The sequence below is a fragment of the Danio aesculapii genome, chromosome 10, assembly GCF_903798145.1.
Source record: "Danio aesculapii chromosome 10, fDanAes4.1, whole genome shotgun sequence".
In the NCBI taxonomy this organism is placed as follows: domain Eukaryota; kingdom Metazoa; phylum Chordata; class Actinopteri; order Cypriniformes; family Danionidae; genus Danio; species Danio aesculapii.
Window position 1 is genome coordinate 31,560,480 of NC_079444.1, and position 27,156 is coordinate 31,587,635.

The 27,156-nt window shown below is 34.1% G+C and overlaps 1 protein-coding gene across 1 annotated transcript in view; it reads left to right on the forward strand.

The window, feature by feature from the left end:
* esama (endothelial cell adhesion molecule a) overlaps positions 1–27,156 on the forward strand; it is an 82,902-nt gene that overhangs the window by 51,047 nt on the left and 4,699 nt on the right. The window contains exons 2-5 of the mRNA XM_056467116.1: positions 15,128–15,276; positions 22,243–22,444; positions 25,984–26,139; positions 26,650–26,772. Coding sequence (XP_056323091.1) covers positions 15,128–15,276; positions 22,243–22,444; positions 25,984–26,139; positions 26,650–26,772 — 630 coding nt within the window. The remainder of the gene's footprint in view (positions 1–15,127; positions 15,277–22,242; positions 22,445–25,983; positions 26,140–26,649; positions 26,773–27,156) is intronic.

The window sequence follows — 27,156 nt, forward strand, 5'->3', positions numbered from 1 at the left end:
TATTTCTCAAATGAGCCAAACAGAGTCACAGTTTGATAGAACTGATGCTCTCAATCCGCTTTCAAGAATTGTCTGTAATTATGAAGAGATAGAGAGAGGAGAAGAGGAGATTGGAAAAAGAAGCACCAACAGAGTCAAAATGAGACAAGGGAATTGTAAGACGTTCCTTGTCAGATAAGAAGTTAATTCTTCTTTTTCCAGATAAAAAAGGTCACAGAAAGCGAACTTCATTGGTTTCTGCAACAATTTAGGATATTCAAATTATATAAAACAAGATTTAAAATAATAATAATAATATTGTGTTTAATAATAATAATAATAATAATAATAATAATAATAATAATAATAACCTTCGCACATGTTGAGTTATTTATGTAACTTTTGTGTTGTTGGTGATGAATTATTTATTCATGATTTTTGCTCTACTGAAATTGCTGGTTTTAATAAGCTTAATGGGTTTACTGGCACATGACACCAATCTATGCTGTTGTTGGTTTTATGCCCGTAACACACTGACTAGGATTTGGTGGGTGAAAATAATTTTGAAACTATATTTTTAAAATGACATTGCTTTTTTGGAAGAACTACCAAATGTTTTATGACCACATACACGTTTCCACTGTGTGATGGTCTATGCCAAATGCCTCCGAGCCCAGAGAAGTTGATGGCGCTTCTGGACACTGTTAACATAGGGCTTTCTTTTGGCACAGTACAGTTTTAAATGTAACTTGTGGATGTAACTATATATTGTGGTACTTGACAAAGGTTTGCCAAATAAATCCTGTGGTGATATCACATTTACACTGCAGATCTTGATGGTCAATTCCGATTTTGTGACTGTATCTGATGTTTTTGCTGACCTGCTTACATTATCTTTTAAAAGTGACTCGTATCCGATTTTCTGCTTTTACACAGCACAACGGGAAAAAAAGAGCGGGCGCTGACTGAAAGCTGATAATAAAAGAGCACCCTTTTCTCCGTTCCTATATTTAATCTGTTCACAGGGTTTAATTTTTTTTAATTCTTTTTGACAAGTTGTTTTACTGCAGTTTATGACAGAAAAGTTCTCGTTTGGCCATCTTCTTTTAATCTAGGCATTTTTAAACCAGTTGGAATCTTAATGTAATGTAATGACATGATTTATGCACATGAGGTATGCAATAATTTTAAATTAGTTTATATTGGTTACATGGCAGATGTTACGCTCTCTCTTTCTCTCTCTTTTTTTCTGTCTCTCTCTAACATGCTTAAATATGTATGCTATATGACAATATAAAAGCTTTTTTAGTCCTTGTGTATGTCTTCTAAGGTTCGCGACTCTGCTGAAGTCTGTTCTGAAATGAAAGCGTCAGAGTTTACATCATTCGCTGTGGTTTTTAATGATGCGCGACTCGCATTGACAGGTGAAAATCCGATCTACCTGCTCACACTGCAGACACGAAATCACAGATCTGATTCATATCTGATAAATTTCCACATATGAACAAGGCCTGAATCTGATTTGAGTAAATCGGAATCCATGTGATTTTTTTTTTTCCCTGCTTACATGTACATGGGCCATATCGGATCTGTGCCACATGAGAGAAAAAATCTGAATTGAGTCACTTGAACCATGCAGTGTAAATGCAGCCTTATAGATGAATGATGATTCTTGATGTAGTGCCACCTGAGGGATCGGAGTTCACAGTTGTTAAGCTTAGGCTTGTCCTTTACGGATGGAAATTCTTCCAAATTCCTTGAATATTTTAATTATGTTGAGGGAGAAATATCCAAATGTCTTCCTATCTTTCTTTGAGGAACATTGTTTTTAAACATTTCAGTATGTTCTCACGTTGGCAAACTGGAGATCCTCGGCCCATGTTTGCTCCTGAAGGACTAGACCTTTCTTGGATGCTGCTTTTGTACCAAATCATAATAACAGTCAAATGACATAATTATTTAGCCGATTTACCTGATTACTAGCCCTAAATTGCTCATGTTTTTCAGGAAATTATGTATACAGTATTTACAAATGACATTAAGTTGATGAGACAAAACATGAAAAATTTTGTTCATATTGTCTGCAATGAAGTACATGCCAAAGTAAATTTGGAAATCACTGCTTTCTTTTTTATTTTGCGTTTTCTGTACTGTCCCAACTGTTTCTGATTTGGGGTTGCACAAAAGTGTATATTTACATAGACAAAACATTGTGATTTGTTCTTGAATCAAGATCCCAACCTTTTAACCTAATCATACATCTCTACCATCTTTTACTCACCATTTTAAAAATTTGTCCCAGACATTGTGATTTTCCCCGTAAAGGCACACAAAGAAAAATCCTCCCTAATACATCCAGAGCCATCGTTATGAAACCACTACGTAAATGTTTTATCAGTAACATGAAAGCAAGCCATCAGTCCAACTCCTTTTCAGATCTCCAGTTCATTTACAGTATGTACATCTCCACCCTGGCCTTCAGCTCTCCACTTCATCTGATTAGATTTGTCAGTTTCAGATTGCTCATTTTCTCAGAGCATCTTGTCTAAAATCTAAAAAAAATCCTCACTGAAGATGCAAATAAGGAATGCTTTAACTGTGACTTTGCAGTGTAGATAGAATAAAGAAGGGAAATGATGGCCTCCACCCAACACTCAACGTCCACGCAAACCGACAGATGCATCAAAGTCCTTTCCTGAACTCACTATCAGAGCCAACTTCTGAAAAATAAATAACACTCTTCCTGCAATTAAAAGCATCAACATCTCTCCATATCTCAGTCATGCACATAAATGTACGCAAGGGACAAACTTATTGTGCTTGAATGACCGTGTTCGTGTCATTGTGAATCACGTTATCCATGATTCCCTTAAGAAGGTTAGGTAACGCTTTTTGTTCCTATGGTCCCCTTTGGCTTTTGTTGACTATAAGTAATTTGGCAAAGCATGTCAACTTATTCTTGTAACTTTATTAACTAACAGTCTACAAACATTTAAATGTGAGTAAGTTAATATTTAGTCGCTTATAGTCAACAGAATGTCTCGGGTTTATTAGAGTCAAAATGACTTTGTGAATTCATGATGACTTTTAACTAATTGTTTTACTCTGGCTTTGCACGGCACGATTATCAAGAGTCTTGATTTATGCTAGCGCAGCACTTTAGAATAATGAGGTTATCTCAGAAATTATGCTATTTTTGGTTTTATGTATTTCAGAATCTTGGAATCAGCAAAAACCTCTTGATTGAAGCTCAGACTGAGCTGATGTTAAACAGATGCAGTGCATTGAAACATTCTTTAAAAACCTACTGTAGCACTTATAGCATATCACAGATCAATTATATGATTTATAAATATATGGTTATTTGTACAATTGTATAGCATCAACATCACAATGTGCATTTCCACATCGCGTGTCAAGTAGGCGTTATTATTGTTAACCAGGAGCCACAATTTGGAATGCTTGTATATTATAATTTGTAAATTAATTGCAAAGTGTAACCATTGTGGAATTAAAGTTTATAATTTGTTTTTTTCATGGGATTTTTTCCCCCTTTTCCCCACATATTAAGTGAGATTAAAGCATTCAGGCACAAAAAACAATAACATTTGTAGCTTTAATAAAGGTCAATTACATTTCTTTTATATAATTATATAATTATATAATCTTTTAAACTACGAAGTGTAATTTTACATTAGATTTTTCAAATTTTGTGTCTGGCTAGCACTATTTTTAACCCTTCATTTGTATTTTTTTTTGTCAATTTTATTGTTAATTGTAACTAGTTTATAATAATTTATTGAGATGCACTCCCCTATAAAATGCACCCAACCATATTGACATAATGATTTTTATATTCAAAAGTTATTCAAGCCATTTAGTGAAATATACACTACTGTTCAAAAGTTTGGGGTTAGTAGGGTTTTTAAATGATTTAAAATAAGCTTCTTCTGCTCACCAAGGCTGCATTTATTTAATCAAAAATACAGTAAAAATTGTAGAATTGTGAAATGTTATTACACTATAAAGTAGTTTATAATTAATTTTATTGATTTATTTCAGTGATTTTAATGATGAATTTTCAGCCTCATTACTCCAGTCTTTAGTCACATGATCCTTTAGAAATCACTCTACTATTAATTATTATTGTTATTATTATTATTAATATTATTATTAATGGTAATAGTAATATTAAAAGCAATAATTACTAGAGTGATCATTTTATTTGAAAATACATACAATAAGTAATAAATAAATATTTCATAAATAAGTATTTAACAATTTAACTTTTTTTTTACATTTAATGAATGCCACCTTGATTGACAGAATAATTCTATTTAAATTATTAAATAAAATTAATTAAAAAATAAAATAGTATGTCAAAGGAGTATTTCATATTGCAATACATATCACATAAAAACTAAATATTGCAATATTGCCATTTTGTTCCAATATCATACCGCAGAAGATCTAAATTAATATATAAAAACAAAGCTTTAAATTAATGTATATGTTTATGTAATATATATACATTTTTTACTTTATGTTTTTGAAACGCCTTCTGCTTCTCAAGTCTTTAACGCTATTATTCATTCATTCATTCAATATCTTTTCAGCTTAGTTCCTTTATTAATCTGGAGTCGCCACAGCGGAAGCCAACTTATCCAGCATGTTTTTTTTTATGCAGTGGATGCCCTTCACATCACTGGGAAACATCCATACACACTCACTCACTCACACATACACTACGGACAATTTTAGCCTACCCAATTCACCTATAGCGCATGTCTTTGGACTGGGAAACCGGAGCACCCAGAGGACACCCACACGAACACGGGGAGAACATGCAAACTCCACACAGAAACACGAACTAACTAAGCCGAGGCTCAAACCAGCGACCTTCTTACTGTGAGGCGAACGTGCTACCCACTACGCCACCGTGCAGCCTAACGCTACTATTTTGAAGTATTATATTATTATTAGGGGTGACACGGTGGCTCAGTGATTAGCACTGTGGCCTCACAGCAAGAAGATTGCTTGTTCGAGTCCCGACTGGGTCAGTTGGCATTTCTGCGTGAAGTTTGCATGTTCTCCTTGTGTTTACGTGAGTTTCCTTAAGGTGCTCCGGTTTCCCCCACAGTCCAAAGGCATGCGCTATAGGTGAATTAAATAAGCTAAATTGGCCATAGTGTATAAGTGTAAATGAAAGAGTGTATGGGTGTTGGGTGCTGGAAGGGCATCCGCTGTGTAAAACATAGGCTGGATAAGCTGGTGGTTCATTCCGCTGTGGCGACCCCTGATGAATAAAGGGACTAAGCCGAAGGAAAATGAATGAATAAATATTTTGTATTAAGTTTCCAGTGTTATATGTAGAGTGTTATATGATATATGTGCCAACATTACTGCTATCCACATAGATTTTGGTTGATGACGCCTCATCACATCTCCAGCGGCGTGACAGGAGCCAAATTAATTCAAGTCACATGTAGCTTTAATTGACGATCTTTCCATCTCCACGCCATTCTCCAGACTCCAGCATATATTATTCAGATCAGACCTGTGGGAATGATGTGAGCAGATTTATAACTCCCCCTTCATCTCTTTTAGTCTTACTTCACTCCCCATCCATTATAAAGAGGATTTCCAAAGTCCACATAAAGTATTTGACTTTCACATGATGTGCTTTTTCTCCTTGTGTGTTCTTCTCATTTCTTCATACATTTCTAAACCGAACAAACAAAAGCACATTTGCAACAGCTAAACATTTATGTATGCGAATGTGAGATTTGGAGGTCTATAATGGCAGAAATCATTTGCAGGCTCATTAGGCTGATGGGATTGGGACGGTGCTTGAATGTTTTGTCATTAGGAGAGATGTTGTGATGTTTGTATGCTCGAAGGTTCAGAAAACCTCTCTCATCTTTTTTTTCTTCTTTCAGTTATTTTTACAGTAGTGGCCGATATGATCACAAAATAATGATCACACATTTCAATTGATGTTGTTACTTGTGATAATAAATGACAAATATATGTTTATTTCACGTTTCAAGGCAGATTTTGAGCCCTCAACCTGAAATGAGCTTTACTATACTGGAGGAACTATCTATTATTTAAGACATTGTACTGTAATGCCCCCCCCCCCCCCCCCCCCCCCCCATGCTATTTTTCTCTTCTTTTTGTTGCTATATGTTTATTTTTTATTTATTTTTTATTTTTATTTTTTAATTTATTTTTTTATGTTATATATTCTGGTTGTTTTTATCATTGATGTCATATTTGTCAGTTTGAATATTTTAAACATGATATTGCTTATTTTGTATATTGATATTTTTAATTATTTTACTTTTCCCAGTATATTTACTTGTTTCTTTTTTTAAATATGTTTATTCTGAACTATATTATTATTATTATTATTATTATTATTATTATTGAATAATATTCAATTATTATTGAATTTATCAATTTGAATATTTATTATAAAAATTATGTCTATATATTGTCCATATATAAGTCATGAAACGTATTATCAATTCTAATTATTTTTCCCAGTATATTTACTTGTTTCTTTTTTGAAATATGTTTATTCCTGACTATATTTATTATTATTATTATTATTATTATTATTATTATTATTATTATTATTGTAATTTTTCTCAATTTGAATATTTCAAAAATGATGTCTATAGATTGGAAATCATGAAACGTATTGTCAATTCTAATTATGTTTCCCAGTATATTTACTTGTTTCTTTTTCGAAATATGTTTATTCTGGATGTACTTAATATCATCGTAAAATTTGTCAGTGTGAATATTTCAAAAATCTTGTCTACATATTGGGAATCATGATAATTTTTAAAACTATTTTACATATTTTTTCTTAATCTATTCACTTTTTTCTCTTTTTTGAAGCATGTTTATTCATGTGTATTTTAGATGCCATTTTTGTCATATATCATATCATTTTTGTCAAAATATATTCTCTACATATTGGAAATCACGAAAATTTGTAACAATTTTACATATTTATTCTTAATATATTCACTTTTTTTTAAAGTATTGTTTATTCATTAATCATACATTTATCATTTTTACCATTAGATTTGTGCAATTCCACAATGTATTCAATTATTTTTTGGCGGGGTCCCATCCTATTCTTTTAGGCTTGTTAACATACGTTAATCCACTTCTAGTCAACAAGTACTAATAATGAACTACTGTACTTTTATTAACTCATGTTAACAAAAAAAAAAAAAAGACTGTAATAGACGGTTAATAATAATACTGGAAGTACATTTTGAGGAAATCTATTTCCTAAAATAAGTGCCAAATTCCACAACATCCTATGGTCTAGGGGAGAGCGGAGCACAAAGTAACGCGGGGTAAAATGTAACACAGAGTTTTAAGGTATTTGCTCAGGGTTAACCATGGCATGCTTCCAAGATTTTCATCATAGTGTCAGCAGACATCTTCCTGTCAATTATTGAAAAAGTTTGGCAAAGTTTGGGTGAGAAACACAGGAGAAACCATGTTTGCAGCATAAAAGTGTTTTTTTTATAGTCAATATTTTTTTATTTAAAGAAAATCTGTGAACGTATGTGTGTAAAATCTTATATTGCTTTGATTACCGTCTTCTAGGCTAAAAGATGAAACCATTTTGAAAGATGTAAAACACACACAGTGACTGCTAGCCAGTTTTATTTAAAACTTTATTTATAAGGATTTTTTTTATACATTTGCACAAAACAGAAAAAAACAAACAGTCAACAACAACAAAACAAAATAAACAAACAAATATCCCCAACACTACTTTCCCTTTTGTGGCTTTAACAGAAGATATACATAGCTAACAGTCTGCAAATATAAAGCCCTCAAGCGTCAAACAAATGCACAGCAAGTGTACGTATAGGGTGCATACACAACTTCAATACAGTCATGGCAAAGACTGCTAGCCAGTTTCGAGGAAAACACGACACAGCGGGGTTAGTTGTAACATGGTGTTACAATTAAGCCACACACTGTTGGACACCAATTTAACTAACAAAATAATTGTTGAATTTTGAGTGTAATGTTGGGAACTTATTATATAAAAATGTTTTTTAATAGAAAATATTATTTTTTAATAGAAAAAAATATTTTATTGCTAATAATGCAAAAAAAGCACTGTATAATAATGGATAAATGGATAATAATGCTAATAAATCCAAATGTGCTTATCCAGTAGATAAATACATAAAAAATAAATAAATAAATAAAATAAATAAATAAATAAATAAACATACTGTGCTTTTCCCAGAGATGGGTTGTGGCTGGAAGGGCATCCGCTGTGTAAAACGTGCTGGATAAGTTGCCGGTTCATTCCGCTGTGGTGACCCCGGATTAATAAAGGGTCTTAGCCAAAAGAAAATTAATGAATGAATAAACATACTGTGCTATGTTGAATAAAAAATTAATTGAGCTTTAAAAGTTTAATAATTATATTTAAAAGTAAATTTAAAGTACTGAGGAAATATAGCTACTATTTAAAGTAAACAGAAACTAAACTGTGTGAAATCTGCCTTTGTAAGCATGTGTTACAACTAACCCTCTGTCTGTTACAACTTGCCCCACTGGAGGGGTAAATAGTAACATTTTTACTCCTGGCACTTTTGGCAACACTGCACAGAAACCATAAGTCCGGCGATCATGATCAGTGCTCATTTGTAGAAGAGGCTTGTGTGTTGTTGGTAAAAAACAAATGGTTTGTCTAACCCCATTACTTTGTTCATTATTTGGCCAAAACCAAAAAGAGTTCCTTTGTGCCCCGCTCTCCCCTAATACTATTTTGATGACTGGATTCTGTGATTCTATTATCTGACTTGATGTGGTCACTAGTAAGCGTGCACTTAACATCACACTGGACATGACATCACATTCTGTGGCAGCAAGTAAATCTTTCCATGTTTGTTTGACGTTGTTCTTCCAATCAGCGAGTTTAATTGGAGAATTTAAACACTGCTAAGATCCTCATTTGGATCTGACAGCTTGTGTTTTCATAAGAGAGGGAAACACTCCCAAAAGTGCTCTGATTAATGAGACACAGGTTCCCTACTGAGCTGCTTGATTCATCTCCTATTGACGCTTTAGTAGAGAAATAAGATGAGGAGCAGACTTGAGATTTAACAGCCCAAGCACATTTTTTGTCAGACCTAAATATTTGGCGTCATTCCGGCTTGCAATTGAGGAATTATTGAAGCCATGTACTATTTTTTTGCATTTCTGATTGTAACTTAATTATATTTAATATCATTTATAAGTAATATTTTTTTATTAATTAAATATTTATTCATTTATTTCATTGGAAAAAATCTCAAGTGGCGTTGAAGTGAATCCGAGTGAGTTTCCTGTGTAGTATTTGCTGCCCTCTACTGGTAATTGTGAGCACTTAATTGTGATTTAAGTACAGTTTCAAGGGGTCCAATGATTTTTTTTGTCTTTAAGCATTACTTTTTAAGCTGCTTAGGGCTTTACATGCTTTGTGTGTGTATTCTTGCATGCAGATTATTGAAAGCGTTTGAGAAGTTTTTGTTATGATGAATGAACATTGTTAATCGTCAATGCTAGAAAGGTGGAGGATATAATAAACTCTAACTAACCAAACTGAATGTGAAATCATTAATATATGTTTGTTTACACTTTTAATCAATTTTATGTATCCATACTTCCAAAATTAGATTCAACTTGACCTTATTTTCGTGATTCATACCATATTTCAAAGGAGATTTAAATAGAAAATAACCACATATATTGGGCATGATCCTTAGGCTATATCATGAAGAGGGCCGCGTTTTCTACTGAACTAAAATATATTTGCCTCATCGAGGCGGTAGGTACTGTACTATAAAATACTATAGTAACTAGTGTATGGAAGCAAGCATACTATAGATAATTACTTGAATTAAACTGTCCTAGTAATTATTGTGTTTCTGTGGTACAACTGTAGTAATAAATTCAACAGGCTTCAGTTTTCTACACTATTATTATACACCATCACGATGCACCACAGTTTACACTAATGTTACAGTATTTATTACAGTTTATCAGTTTACTATGCTACAGTATTTTGTAACAAAGAGTTGTACACATTATACACTTTACTATGTAGTTCAAAAACATGTTTATTATAAATTACTGTAGTTTCCCCATGCAGATATCTTCCAGACATCATGAAATAACAGATGAAAGTGTACAAAAGAGGAAAAAGTGCTCCACAGTAGTTTGTCGCAAGGGTTGCATTTCTTTTGTTCTGTCGATTAACTTCCCATCAACAAACATTCACCGCTGCTGCGCATCTCGAAGTTCACGTTACAGTTGTTTATTCCGCTGAAATGCCAGTAAAGACTTGGATTATTGCAAAATAAGACGGAGATTTCATTGCAGCGATTACATGGCAGGGTAACGTTACGTTATTTATGTTCTCCTGGATTTTGTGTGGTGGTGTTGGTATCTGATTTTTAAATAACACATTAACATATTTTTACACATAGCTAACCCTGTATATCATTTTTATTGGTGCTGTCAAATGAATTATGGTGTTCAAAAAAAGTTTGTACACATTAGGCATGAGATGATAACCGTTTTTTTAAGGTATACCGCATTCAAGTCAAGGTTTTAAAACCGCCTACATTTTTATTTACTTTTTTTTTACGACAACAGTATCTCTAGCAGAAAAAATATACAAAGATGCCGTTTTAAATTCGAAAGAAATCTGTGCTTTTGAAACAATTGATGACCGTAGAAGTGGGTGATTTATTTGAATTATATAGCCTGATGTGTTTACTTGTCTAAAATATTATGAATCCTTCAAAAAAATAGAATATATTGTTTTCAAAAGGGAAAAAAGTTTTTGTTTTTACCCAGACATTTTAAAAGTGCAGTGATCATAATATCGTGAAACTAATATTTTTATCCAAGGTTATCATACCGTCAGAATCTGATACCGGCTCATGCCTAGTACACATGAATGTACTGAAAACATTTTTATTACATGCCGCCTTTTCTTCCATTTTTCATGTTTCTTGAACTTTCTTCCATTCATAAGCTAAAACTTTTGGAAGTCTACAAAAGCTGTTCGGCATTTCTTATTTTGGCCGATTTAAACAATGATAAACAACACAAAACAGAAATATTTTGATGTTCTGATAGCGATTCCTATGTAGATGTATCACTTCCTGTCCTCCATCTGAATTTCGCACGTCATCAATGACGTCATGTAAAGACATATATACCAATATAAAAGTAACACATTTTTAAAATAGTTGATCGATTATGCTTTTACATCAAAATTACAGTGTAGAATTGTATGAAATACATAGGTAAATATTGAAATTTGATGGCTGCAATTATTTTAGATGTACATGATAATATCATTGTAAATTTCAAAGATATCAGATAATAAATGTAGAAGTCAAATAATTGCAATTTAAGTGCATAAACAAAAGCCAGTCTTAATTAATGAATTGTGTAAATGTGACAAAATTAACCAAATAAAAAATATTAGTTTTCACTTAATGAAAGAAAACCATACGGGTCTATCTAATTATGCTTCCAATTAAAATATATAAAAAATAAATGGAGCCAGGCTGCACAGTGGCGCAGTGGGTAGCACGTTGGCCTCACAGCAAAAAGGTCGCTGGTTTGAGCCTCTGCTGGGTCAGTTGGGTCATTCGTTTTCCTTCGGCTTGGTCCCTTTATTCTTCAGGGGTCACCACAGCGGAATGAACCGCCAACTTATCCAGCATATGTTTTACACAGCGGATGCCCTTCCAGCTGCTACCCAGTACTGGCAAACATCCATACACACTCATTTACACTCAAACACTACGGCCAATGTATTAATTTCACCTATAGCGCATGTCTTTGGACTTGTGGGGGAAACCGGAGCACCCGGAGGAAACCCACATGGACAGGGGGAAAACATGCAAACTCCACACAGAAATGCCAACTGAGCCAGCCGAGACTCGACCAGCGACCTTCTTGCTGTGAGGCGACAGTAAGCCACAGTGTCGCCCCCATAATATATTATGATAAATAAATGAATCAAAATAAATATAGTCAACATTTGAAGTGGATCAAAAAAGATAAAATGGGTGTTGTTCAAAGGTTTTAGGACACCTTTGATAAGTTTTGATTCACTTCAGATGCTGATTACTGCATATTATAAGTTTTAAAAAACAATTAAATGGTTCATTAATTGTTACATAACAACAGTTAACAGCGACAGTACCACAAACCACTAAAACATCTCTTTTATTTATGATCTTAGCTTAAATGTGCGATTCATGGTCCAATTGGAGCCAGTTCATTTCTTATGTGACCTTTTGATTTCTTCAATTCCTAATAACATCAGTGAGAGGAAAACTAAAACACGGGATTAAGATTTATATTTGTCTTCTTTTGATAAACAGTACAACTGACACTGCTTTTAAAACAAATCTGGAAGGGATCCAACCCTGAAATCTCTTTCCCCTTTGACCCAAGAGATCAAATGTTGATCAAGATTTTTTCCATGAAAGCAGATTAATTCCTTTATACATTCATAATGCGACTCAGTGTTTTATCCCCCTGCCCCACATACAGTATAGGCTAAATTTCTAATTTGACCGGCTTTATTCACCGACGGTCAATGCAAGCAATTACACCATCTATCATTGCTAGTTTGTAATCGGGCTAAAGACAAGCCAGCCCAACGTAAAGCAGAGGAAAAAGTCTGATTCTAGTTGAGGATTAGTGCTTTTACACTTCAGGGAGGGGAATTGGACGTACACATGGCATTGAGGCTCTCTCTCTCTACCTTTCGCTAATCCCAAAACAAGATGTTCAGCAGTTGCGTCATCTATTTTTTGTTCCTAATGACAGAGGATTTGAAAAGCAGATTCACTTATTGCTGTGTGTGGCTCGTATTCGTTTCTTCAAAAGCCGAGTCGAAGCGTTTTGGACAAACTGGCGGAACAGGAGAACAAACGGGACGGCTGGATTCAGCTTGTCTACCTCCAGCTGGGGGAGTGTAAGTCATTATTGGATGTTTCAGAGTGTTAAACTTTGATTTTAAAGGAGTGAATCTGGATTTGTGGTCTGTCAGCTGGGTTGAATACACTCAAAAGGTGCTTTTTGCTCCTGGGTCAAACTGCTTATTTAAAATGAGCTGAAAGAATACAGTTCTTGAAATTTTTCTGGTAAATCTTAATTGTTTTATGTTCAGTCCACTTATGTTTGTTTATGTTAACTTAATCGATTTGTGTTGGGACAACATGAATGGCTTGTGTGGAACCCTGCATTTTTATTTTTTTTACAGTGTAATGGTGTAATACAGGTGTTCAGGTTACGTGTCGATTTTTTTTTAAAAAAACATATGCTGGAATAGTTTGCAGTTCATTCCGCTGTGGCAATCCCTGATAAATAAGGGACTAAGCCGAAGGAAAATGAATGAATGAATGAATGATATACTCCTAATGGTCACACTTTACAATAAGGTTGCATTAGTTGTAATGTAATGTATTTACAGTACTGACATGAACTAAGAATACTGAAGAACAATACTGTACTTAAAGAGTTCAGATGCAAAACCCTCTAAATCCATCTGACCTCTTTTCTTGTAAATGAGCATTTTCTATCAGGCTCCTCTGATTAGGTTCAGAGGTTTCATTTTATATGTAATGATAAGGTTATTAGCTAGTAAATAAACAAACCTTTTTCATGAATGTCACTTTAGACAATTCTTTGGTTTTTAACAAGATGCATTTTCTTTTGCGTCAAAACCAGCCAAATTCACTTCTGCTTGTTTTGCAAAAACCTCTAAATTTACCTATTGGGACAAGACAGTGTAATTAGCTGAAAAATCAGTAAAGATGCAATTAGAAATTATTTTACTAAACATAAAACACTTAAATTAAAAATATATAAATCTGCCAAGTGGCGGTTCATTCCACTGTGATAAACCAAAGAAAAAGCAGAAGGAAAATCAATGACTGAAATCTGTCAAGTAAATGCTTTAATATCATTAAAACTGACTTTAATTAAATCTATTGGCATTTCTGATATTTGGGATTTAGATTTAATGCAAGTAATGTAAACATTGTAAACTAAGCTTGTTAGGTTCAAATAATGTAGTGTAAAACATTATGAAACATCAATATCTGTGCAGTGTCCATTAATATAAAAGCTTATCAGATGTATAGGTAATATGAAGTAATTCAAATAATGTGTAGTTTTATATATTATATTTATCTTTTTAAAAAATAGCTTAAATCAGCAAATAAAACACAAGGTTAGCCTACTGGGCAAAAAGGGGATGCCTCTCAGACAATTTTCGAAGCTGTCATTCATTCATTCTCACCATACATAAGGTATTGGTCCCTTGTTTATCCTTATAGCGTCCTAGTGGGAGAAAAGAACGGCATCTTAACTGTCTTTTGTGAAACGCAGTTGGCGTTTAATGTATAGTAAATCGGGCTCATTCAACAGCGGAATAAAACGTATCAGCACGCCGTTACATTGAAAACATATGATTTGATTCGCGCTTTCTGATCGGTTCTCAGGATATAACGACTTTTGCTGTCAAAGGCAAGTGGCGTTTAGCGGCTTTTGCTAAGAAACTGTATTTCTGAATGCGCTGACACTGGGATTCAGATGATTTGAAGCAAATCGATTTGTTGAACATGTACTGTACAATGTGCCTAAAGCATTCACTCAATGTCATTATCTCAATTTTGGCAGAAATGGCATTTAGCAGCTTTTGCATCTGAACTCTTCACTTGTACATCATTTATTAATCATAGGTCAACATTTGCTAATGCATTATTAAAACCTGAGCTTGTTAGCATCAGTTAATGGATTGTGAGTTGACTAACTACGAATTACTGTATTTTCATTACATATAAAAATATGAAAAAATAATGTCCTACATGTATTATTCATTGTGTGTTCATGTTAGTCAATACACTATTGTTAATTTATGGCATTGATTTGATTTGGTCACTGGTTAGTGTGCACTATACATCACACTAAACACTGTGGCAGCATGTAAAGATGTTCCAGGCAGTGAGTTTAATGTCTGAATTTAGTGTTTGAAGGGTTTTAATCTGATTTTTGTTTTTGTTCTTTCTCTGTGCAGGTGAGCTGGCCCAACTCGTGTTGCCTTATGAAAATGTGGAAGTGATCCAAGGGAAGATGGTGGTGCTGCAGGCATCATATTCGAGTACTGACTTTCAGAAAAACACAGTGGTCTGGAACTACATGCAGTCGGCTACCAGCACAGAAATGGTGAGTGCCTTTTTTTTAATTACTATTTATTTGTCCATTGTAAATTTGTATGTGGCAGTGACAGAACTGTCCTGCAGTCTGATATGCTGTACTTGGTATTTACTATGTACAAGTATTTTTACACATATAAGATCTTCTGATTTTTAATACATATTTACTTATATATAATATATATTTATTGACTCATAACACATTTCATTTTATTCATATTATTTGATAAAAGCTCTTTGAAATTATCATTTGTTAAGAAATATAAAGTAACTGTGCTTGATATGAATTGATCTGTCACACTGCTAAAGACATGTTTAAATAATTACTAATAAATAAGAATTTTGTGTAAAATTAAATATTGTTATGTGTGTACGTATAAAAGAAAGTACAAAATTGCTTATTATTAGCATTATAATTTAAGTCTTTAGCTATTAATAAGCAGTTTAATAATTATTAGTACTAAATAATTTGGGGTAAAAGGCTATTTTAAAAAAAGGAAAAAATTATTATGAATTAATTAAATATATTTTTTGGTGGAGTTGTTAAGACATGCATTTTTATAAAATATAATGATATCACTTCAAATATGCAACAGGAAATTTTATGGATTATTTAAGCAACTAAAGTTTTTATTAATTATAGTCTATTAGTCTTATTAGTATGTTTTCAGTTTCACATTTTAATTTAATTTAATTGTGTTGTCTTTCTGTTATTTGGAGTTCCACATTATGTTATTTAGCCACGGATCGGACCATTTTTTGGATCAGCCAAAAAGGGGAGGAAACAAATGTCATTTGGTTTTCATTTATTACAAAAGCATATTGAAAAATACTACAAATAAAATTAAGAAAAAGTCCGCTCAGCTGAATAAAAATAAATAGTAAAAATATTCAGTACTGTCAAAAATTGTTGTGAAAATGGTTGTGAAAACACTGTTACTACTACTGTTGCTGATAACGCTAAATGTATAAGTATAACATTATAATTTGTACATCCCATATTTATTTTTAGTCTCATTTTTAATAAATGATTCAGCTATTCAGTCATAAAACTTCATGTTTCATAGCTAGATTTGTCATTTTTGTAGAATTATTCAGTGGCATATTTTTGATGGCTGCTTGTCGCCACCTATTGGTTAAATAATGTAAATGCTGCCAACAACTTTCATTTTTGAGCTTCGTTAAATGCATATGACGGTGAATTTAATCTTTGACATCAGTGGTTTCATCTAAACTATAAACTGTTATCCCAGTACTTCTGTGTTATTTGACTGTTTGTAATTTCATAACTAACTCAAAAGACTGAATCTCTTTCTTGATTTTTGCGTTTTTCAAACACAGATTTGAATGCAGCGATTTGAAGGATTTATAAACATATGCAAACTAATTAATTAATAATAATTTGTTGCATGGGTGTTGAGATCCTGATCTTGCATTAATGCAGGCTAACCAAGACTGTTTCTGTCATCATTCTATTTTATAGGAAAGCCTAAATCTTGCTTTCATACATGTGATTTGAATGACCCGAGATTGATCTCTCCGCGATCGTTACAAATCTTCATAGTAATAACTTTCCAGGGGAAAAAATCCAAAAAAATTTAAATGCATGTATCTCACTATTAATAATAATCATAATACAAACTTTATGAAGTAATATAATTTATTAACTAGGCATATTGTGGTTGCTAATCAATGCAGTATCCTGTGTGGTGTGCAATTTATTTGACCTCATCATCAATCAGATTTCATAAATATGTGAATATTTCAATGATTTATAATGCTATCTGTCTTCAGGGTGGATCTTACTGATGTAATATAATGGTCACTCTCAGAGGTCAAGAGTGCGCACAGAATAAACCCTCATCTCATGATCACAAGAATTTCTCACGTGAAGCCAAAGGATTCAGCGTAGATTTATAATGAAATCCGATAATGTCATGTCAGTGCAAATTAGATTTGGAAGCAGTATTATCCATGGGACTGTAGTCATTCGCAGACGCCAGAAAGTTTAGCACCATCTGTGCGTATTAGGATTTGGATTATGAATTTATCATTATGAATTATTACTATTATTATTTTTAAAGGTGTCAAAAAGCTCCTAAATTATCATAGCACAGCCCAAAGGTGCTCTGTCTGGGGACTGTGGAGGGAATTTCAGAATATTGAACTCATTGTTATGTTTAGACATATGCTGATATCCAATATAGTGTGAAAATGAACATGCACAATATTGATAACATGCACACTTCAATATAATGTTAATATTTATTCATTATTTCAACTTGTAGAGTAGTTTTTAAAATGTTCAGATTGTATTTGCAGTGGTGTTAAGATAAATTAGCTCATTTAACGCAACCATTTTAATATGTATATCGCAACTATGCACATTTTCAATGTTTCAATCATTATATGAATATATTTCATAATATCATACATCACTCTATAATAATGCACAGCCCTATTGCTTTTCATATCCATCAATACTGTAAAGTTCTGAAGCTCCACTTGGCTGTCATTTTGTATGTAAATGTAGATTTTTAACCAACTTGTTCCACTTTCTATGTCATTTCTAGTGAGAAGTTAGTGTTGTAGTGAGCAAATATTAGTAACATTTTAATTAAAGTGCTAATTATTACATTTAATTAAAGTGGCTTATTATTAAGATATTGGCTGTTTATTTGTACTTATACTTGTACATATTCTGCGTGATCTTATTCTACCTTTATCTATCTATTCTACACTAGAATAGTGTAAAGACTAAAGTCTTGTCGTCAATCCCAGTTGTAAAAGCAGCAAATAATAACTTGACTTCTAGTTGCTAAAATGGAAAAATGTCAGAAGTTAGATTTTCATGATGAATCACCTGTTGAACTGCATCCTAATCATCACAAACACTGCAGAAGACCTACTGGAACCCGCATGGACCCAAGATTCTCACAGAAATCAGTCAAGTTTGGTGAAGGAAAAATCATGGTTTGGGGTTACATTCAGTATGGGGGTGTGCGAGAGATCTGCAGAGTGGATGGCAACATCAACAGCCTGAGGCATCAAGACATTTGTGCTGCCAATTACATTACAAACCACAGGAGAGGGCAAATTCTTCAGCAGGATAGCGCACCTTCTCATACTTCAGCCTCCACATCAATGTTCCTGAAGGCTATATAAGAAGGTCAAGATGTTCCAGGATTGGCCAGCCCAGTCACCAGATTTGTACATTATTGAGTATGTCTGGGGTAAGATGGAGGAGGCATTGAAGATGAATACACAGAATCTTGATGGACTCTGGGAGTCCTGCAAGAACGCTTTCTTTGCCATTCCAGATGACTTTATTAATAAGATATTTGAGTTGTTGCAGAGATGTATGGATGCAGTCGTCCAAGCTCATGGGAGTCATACACAATATTCATTCTTTTTCCACTGCACCATGACTTTATATTCAATACTTATCATTATTTCTGTTAAGTGACAAGACTTTTGTCTAAGTAAAGTCAGACCTTAATGTTTTAATTAAATAATTAATAATCAAGGCATGATCATATTTTATTTTGGTAAAATAAGTGTAATTTAAAGGCCTTTCATATAAACCACTTCTGATGTTAAATGATCAACTAGAAGTCAAGTTATTATTTGTTGTTCCTAAAACTTACTGTAAATAGGCGACAAGTCTTTTGTCAGGTAGTGCATCTCTAATCCAATACCTAACCCCAACAACAACTTCATTTTAAAGCAAGAAAATTAGAAGTTTATTGAGCTAACAGTCATAGTGAATTGTTTGGTAATAGTTAAAATTGAAGAGCTCAGATGCAAAAACCATCTAAAATTTTCTTCTAAAATTCACATTTTTTTCTCAGCGTCAAATGTTTATGTCCAGTAATTTTTAAAGACGATGAAAAAAACATATTCTTTGCCATAAAAGTGAAATTACTGAACCTATAAAGGGAGCCAGAGATAAAAGTGCATTTTAGAAGAAAATTTCAGATGGCACTTAGAGGTGTTTGCATCTGAAATAGGGCTGCACGGTATTGGAAAAATCTAACATTTCGATATTGTTTTATTCTGCGATATATATTGCGATAGGAATACATTTTCACTAAATTTGTTGAATACCTATTTGGTAGAATTTATCATTTTAGATTTATTGGGGTGATTCAGTCGGGGAGTGCATATAGAAACCATTCTACAACTCAATAATGAAAAAGAAACAAAGTAAATAAACAGCATTTTAATGTTTTCTCAGGAGTCCAACTGTATTCAGGTATACAGTAATTGAATAACCAAATGCAAAATAATACTGCGCCATCTTCCTTTTATAAACAATTCAATAAAATGTATCGCTATTAATTTGGCAACATTACAAACAGTACATTTTCTTAGGCCTGAATACCTTTAAAACCCTCACAAAGTCACTGGCCTCAAAAAAAAATACTTGAAATTCATTCATTCATTTTCTTTTCGGCTTAATCCCTTTATTAATCTGGGGTCGCCACAGTGGAATAAACCGCCAACTTATCCAGCATATGTTTTACGATGTCACTACGGACAATTTAGATTACCCAGTTCACCTATAGCGCATGTCTTTGGACTTGTGGGGGAAACCGGAGCACCCGGAGAACATGCAAACTCAACACAGAAATGCCATCTGACCCAGCTGAGGCTCAAACCAGCGAACTTCTTGCTGTGAGGCGACCTATTGCACCACCATGCCACCCCAAACAGCCCTAATCTGAAGTCATCAATTGTACCTTAAAATAAAGTGTGACCCAAACACTCCATTAGTTATCACCAAAACTTGCTATGATTAAGTCAACATGCTAAGAAATCTGTCTACTATTGGGAAACAGCCTATATATTTTTAATAAATGTATATAGAACAGATACTCAGATGTATATTTTGTCATCACAGAATCACAGTTTATTTTATCATATTGAGAGTACAAGTGTTCATGTGGGTCATCTATTTCATATTGCCTGCAGGCTCAGAAGATCTTATTTTAAGAACTAGTATAATACTGTGATTGAAAAAGTCCACTCTTGGCAGCAATTGTCCTTCATTTTGCATCATCACATGGTATCTCATTACTCTGTAAGAAAGCATTATCTGCAGATTGCAAAAATCCTCTACCCTGCGTTTTCTTCAGTTGAGATTAACTGAAGGATCAACTGATTTGAGTCTTTTAGACCTGTCCGCTGAGAAATCCAGTCCCTGCTGACAGATTAATGACCTTAAATCACTCACTTTTCTTTTTGTTTTTAACTGTATCTTTGCATTGCTTTAAAAAAATACTTTTTTTTTTTTAAATGTAACATATTTTTGTCTCATAACTAGGATTTGTTGTTGTAAATGTCTAATATGCTGAGCAATTCCAGCATTATGGATGTGATATTTGCAATAAAAACTTCACAGGAAACGTACAGTATGTGTACAGTGTATTGAAACATTTGTTTATATTTTTCAAAGCAACTAACCACAGAGTTAAGGAATCACAAATATTAAACTGTAAACATGTTTTAGATTTTAATTGAGGGAAATAAGCGTGTGTTATGGATGTGACTGAAAAGTATGCAAATTTACAGCACAGTAATATGTAAAGATTCTGTAAATTAAACTGCACAACACAAAAGAAATAATGCTAATCAATAGCATAAGAGTTGTCTCTATAGAATAGGCATGGGACGATAACCGCTTTCAAGGTTTACCGTGGTTTGGAAAAGTCAAGGTTTTAAAACCGCTAAGATTTTCTGTTATACTGTTCCTACAACATATGTAAAAAAAGTTTGTTTGTATGTTTTTTTAAGTGTGTTAAGACTATTTAATTTAGTTTATTAGGGGGAAATTATCTCCAGAAGAATCTAATGAAAACAGCAGATGTCAACAATGATTAATTTAATTATTTAGACTCGCATGTTATTGACGTTTCGGATGTTTCTTTAAAAAATATATAGTGTTCAATTTGGAAAAAGGGGCGACGTGGTGGCTCAGTGGCCTCACAGCAAGAAGGTCGTTGGTTTGAGCTTTAGCTGGGTCAGTTGACACCCATACATTCTCATTCACACGCATACACTACGGACAATTTTTAGCTTACCTAATTCACCTACAGTATATTTCCCAGTAATGGGTTGCAGCTGGAAGGGCATCCGCTGTTTAAAGCATATGCTGGATAGGTTGGCGGTTCATTCCGCTGTGGCAACAGCTGATTAATAAAGGGACTAAGCCAAAAAGAAAATAAATGAATGAACAAATTCACCTATAGCGCATGTCTGGACTGTGGGGGAAACCGGAGCACCCGCAGGAAACCCACGCGAACGTGGAGAGAACATGCAAATGTGCAAAAGATATATTAAAAGAAAAAAAAGTAGTTGTACTTTGTTTACCAAATAGGTGGCTCTAATTGGATTTGAATTGTAAATATTAAATAAAAATTAATAAGGTACTGTATTATTTTTTATTTTATATATTAAGTTTTAGTTATTATGCTCCCAAATCATTCTGTATAAATGAGCAGATTTTTACAAAATAGCAGAAATAGCTAAATATGTCCAGAGATTCTATCTGGCCCTACTTTTTACTTAACGAAAACTAGTCTGATAAAACATTTCTTGAGCACTAAATCAGCAGACTAGAATTATTTCTGAATGATACCACAAAATTCAGCATTGACAATAGTGAAAGAAATAACATTGAAATGTACATATTTTTTAATAATATTACTGCTTTAACTGATCAATTCATGTCTCTCTTAGTTTGTTATATACTGTAAATACATCTATATTTTAAATATTTACTTAAAAATGATACTCTTCTACTATGTGATTGTCAAATTTTTGCTGCTTAATATTTATGAGGAAACCATGATACACTTTTATTTGCACATTAATACCTATATGTTATGAAAGATTTAAATCTCACCAAGCTTGTTTTTAAATATTCCTTCCTCATTTATTTATAATGGTGACCTCCCTCTCTATCTTTCTTCAGATCATCTCATTTGTCAATGGAGACTTCAGCCATGGCACCTCTCAGTTTGCTGGTCGAGTTGGTTTTTTCCACAATATGCCCAACACCAACCTGTCCCTATACATTAACAACACCAAAGTATCGGACTCAGGGCGGTATGTGTGCCAGGTCATGATCCCTGGGGCCTCAGGACTCACTGGAACGCTAAACCTTAATGTTAAAGGTGAGTGCTTGCTGCCACACTGTGCCAAACACATGCAAAGTCATAAAGCGTAAGAAAGAGTAACAAATGTATTTTATAATCAAATTAACTCTATGAAGTGTTAACTAAACTGAACTGAGCAACTATAAGAAGTAACATGGAAAATAGTATGTAATAAGTGTTTTATAAGTGACTTAATAATGTTGCCAGATCATGCTAAAAAACATACAGCAAGAAATCACAAGGATCATGGTACAAATGTTGAATCATTAATGTTGCCAGATCATACTAGCAAAAAAAACAACAATAATAAATTAGGTACCCCATTTTGATTGACTCTTTTATGTTGCTAGGCATTAAAAAAACCTGTAATTAGTTAAATTAACAAGGCACACATGTTGACTTATTTGTGTTGCCAAATCATGCTAGATAAAAAAGCAAGAAATCAAAGAATAGGGGTATGAGTCTTAACACATTCATGTTGCCAGATCATAAACGCAAAAAACTATTTTTGATTGACTCTTTTATGTTGCTAGGCATTTTGAAAAAACTGTAATTAATTAAATTAACAAGGTACACATGTTGATTTGTTCGTGTAGCCAAATCATGCAAGATAAAACAGCGAGAAATCAAAGAATAGGGGTATGAGTCTTGACAGATTCGTGTTGCCAGATCATACTAGCAAAACCAATTAGAAATCACTGGGATTTGAGTTATTTGTGTTGCCAGATATGCTAGAACAGCACAAACCATATGGAAAGAAGTATGAGTGTTGACTAATTTATTTTGCCAAATAACCCTAAAATAAAACCCCAACATGAAATCAAGGTAACAAAGTACAAGGCTGTATTCCAGTCCATTTTTTATTCCCGTCACTTACTGACTTCCCTCTCGTTGACTTGGATGTACGCCATTTTTACATCACACTAGTGTGCACTACTGGCGGATCATTTGAATAGGTTTAAATGGAATGCCCTAATCTCTAGAGCACTTGGAAGCTACACTGTTGTGACATCACAATCTCATTGCATTCTGGGACATATGGGTGCTAGAGTGGATATGTGAAGCCGACTCGCTCCCTCAGTCAGAATCGAGGGGTTGAGGGTATGTCAATGTAAGCTTCCCTCATTCACTTGACGAAGTGGAACACACTTTACAATATATTAAGTGCTTAGGGCATGTTGTGAAGTTGTCTAAAATTGAAGTGGAACGCAGCCTGAGTCTTTACTCATTCATGTTGCCAGATCATACTAGAAAAGAAAAAAACAATAAGAAATTAGGTAAACTAGGTTTGATTGACTCTTTTATGTTGCTAGGCATTATAAAAACTGTAATTAATAAAATTAACAAGGTTCCAAAGGTGTTGACTTATTCGTGTTGCCAAATCATGCTAGATAAAACAGCAAGAAATTAAAGTGTAGTGGTATAAGTCTTGACACATTTATGTTGCCAGATCATACTAGCAAAACAAACAGGAAATCACTGGAATCAAAGTACAAATTCTGAGTTATTTGTGTTGCCAGATATGCTATAACAGCACAAAACCAAAAGGAAAGAAGTGTTGACTAATATATGTTGCCAAATAACCATAGAATAAAACCCCAGCATGAAATCAAGGGATCAAGGTATGAGGCTGCATTCCAGTCGAATTGTTTTATGCCCTTCACTCACTAACTTCCCTCCATCTCGTTGACTTGGATGTACATCATTTATTACATCACACTAGTGTGCACTACTGGCGAAACATCTGAATGGGTTTAAATGGAATGCCCTAATCTCTTGAGCACTTGGAAACTACACTGTTGTGACATCACAATCGCATTGCATTCTGGGACATATGGATGCTAGAGTGGACAAGCCGACTCGCTCCCTCAGTCGGAATCGAGGGGTAGAGGGTATGTCAATGTAAGCTTCCCTCATTCACCAGGGGCCTCATGTATCAGCGCTGCGTACACATAAAAGCTTTGCGTATGCCAGATTTAACGCTCACGTTTGGATTTACTAACGATGAAATGAACGTGAGAATGTGCATTGGTTCACGCCAACTTCATGTGTGGCGTACGTGCATTTCGTGTGTGTGTTTGTTTTATTTCCATTGGCGACTCCTAGAGGCAATTATGTTAAATTGCACACTACAAAGTATCTTTGAGCCGTGCAATGGCAGCTGTATGGGACAGGATCATCTGCATGTGTAGCAGGTATATAAGGTTTCCATACCATGCAGTTGACCAGACAAACATTAAAGCGCAATTTGCAGCGATCGCCGGTTTTCCCAATGTAATCGGAGTGATCGACTGCACGCACATTGCAATAAAGGCACCATCTGAAGACGAAACGTGCAGATAATATGTGATGCTCTAATGCGCTTAACATAATACACACACTTATTAATGATTCCTAATTGTCTTCCTCGTGATGATGAGTAGGCAAAATCTGATATGTAGTGGGGAAAAAAAGAAGAATGAGTCCATCAGACGCTGGGTTCGAACCGAGTCCATGATCGAATGTGTCAAAACATGTTGCCATGCGCTTTACAAGCTACGCCACTCACGCTGCTATAGACGCTACAAAATTTTACACCTTTACATCAGACCATTTCCCACTCTATGTTTTTCTTTTGTTATTAATTCCGGAGTACAAACTTGCAAATAACACAGTTCTTCTCTGGTCTACCTCTGATAGGAGCACCTCCAATTCACATTCTGTTCAAAGTTTCTCTTTTTGCTTGCTTTTGCCATTGCTTTTTCGTTTGGTTTTTCCAAAGTAGAGTCATTACCATATTCATACGGCGGAGGAGGCAGGGAAGGGTTTTGCGTTTCTCGTTAATTCGGATGTACAAAGCAAATATGCGTGGGATTCCACATACGCAGTGTATAATACATCTGAATTTTTTACTGCGTACGCACATTTACAGCTTTGTGCGTACGCAATTTTTTAGTATGATTTCAATGCACGTCTTCGTACATGAGGCCCTAGATGAAGTGGAACACACTTTAAAATTAATTCTCCTGAAGGGAAGTGGAAGTTTGCGAGTATATGTTCAAATGAGAAGTGAATGCAGCCTGAGTCTTAACTCATTCATGTTGCCAGATCATGCTAAGGGGAAAAAAAGAGCAACACTATTTTCTCAAGAAAATGTATTGCTTTATAAAACCAATAAAGAAAGCTAAAAATACGTGTATGTGGTATGAGTCAATAATTGCAGATTTTCCAGCCTGATCTCACGAGAAAACGTAAGTATTTTACGTTTTGACAGTTTAGTGGCTAATTCGTATGAATTCGTACGAGTTCAGTCGTATGAAATTGTACGATTTTAAAAAGGAGGCGTGGCACCTAACCCCGCCCCTAAACCCAACCGTCATTGGAGGATGAGCAAATCGTACTAAATTGTACGAATTAGATCGTACGAATTCGTACGAATTAGCCACTAAAAAAAAGTTACGAATTGCCGTGAGATTGTGTTGGATTTTCAGTTCGGGTGTCCTAAAACATTACAATGTGGATGCTAATATAATAATGAATACACATGCATACATTATAAACCATTCTGTCTCTTTCAGTCCCTCCTTCTATACCGGTGTGTAAAGTTAAAGAAAAGCCTGTCCTTAAGGGAAACATTACTCTTTCCTGTAACTCCAATGAGGGTAAACCGGCCCCCAAATACAAGTGGATCAAAACCAGCCCCGCACCAGAAGTCTTCTTCTCTCCTGCACTGAGTGAGTCTGTCTACTTGTATGTCTACCTAATTTTTTACCCAAATTAAAATGTACTCACCCTACTGTAATGTTGTTCCAAGCATGGGGATTTTTTTATAATGATCCAGTTAAATGACAAACACACTAAAACATTATATTAGCCATGTGACTTCAGGAGATTTGGAATACAGCACTGGACAATTTATGATGTCCTTTCTGAAAATTTCAATGGGAAAAAACTAAACAAAAATACTTTCCTGCTCATAACAAAAGCGAATAAGTGATGTGTGTTTTAAACAGCATGAATGTGAGTAAATGATTTCAGGATTTTCATCTTTGGCTCGACTAACTAATCCTCTAAGCATGATGGGGAAACAGTTTGAGCTGAGATTAAACTTTAAAACCATATATTTGTTGACCTGTTATGTAATTTTAGAGTCATCAGTGGAATTATCAGCTACTGTGACCCTCTGATCTCTAGTTAATATTAAATAAATGCGTTGTTAACTTCACACTGTGGTGTTATTGCAGATGAAACGGCCGGAACTTTAAAACTTAACAACCTAAGCAGTAACATGTCAGGGAAATACGTGTGCACTTCAACCAACTCTGCAGGAGCGGAGACCTGCTACATCAACCTGGAGGTCATCACATGTATGTATTTTTGTTTTGGTCATTACACTTCTGTCAAAACTCTGTCATGCTAACAACTTGCTAAACAGGTTATAAACATGCTAATAACATTCCTTAACACGTTAGCGATTTGTTAAACATACTAGCAAAATAGTAATACTAGTAATTTTAGCCACATTTTCAAATGTAATGAACAAGCTAACAATATGCTAGCAAAAGATCCTCTATGAAAGTCCATGATAACAACCACTGGAAGTAATAATAACACATCCAGGTACTTCGAATCATCTCGACCATATTTATATGCTTATCTTTTACACTGTTGTTCTTGGCTGTTTGTCGCCACCTGGTGACTGAAAAATAAGCGTGTAGGTTAGTGTTGCTTATCTTTCAATACTGTTGATC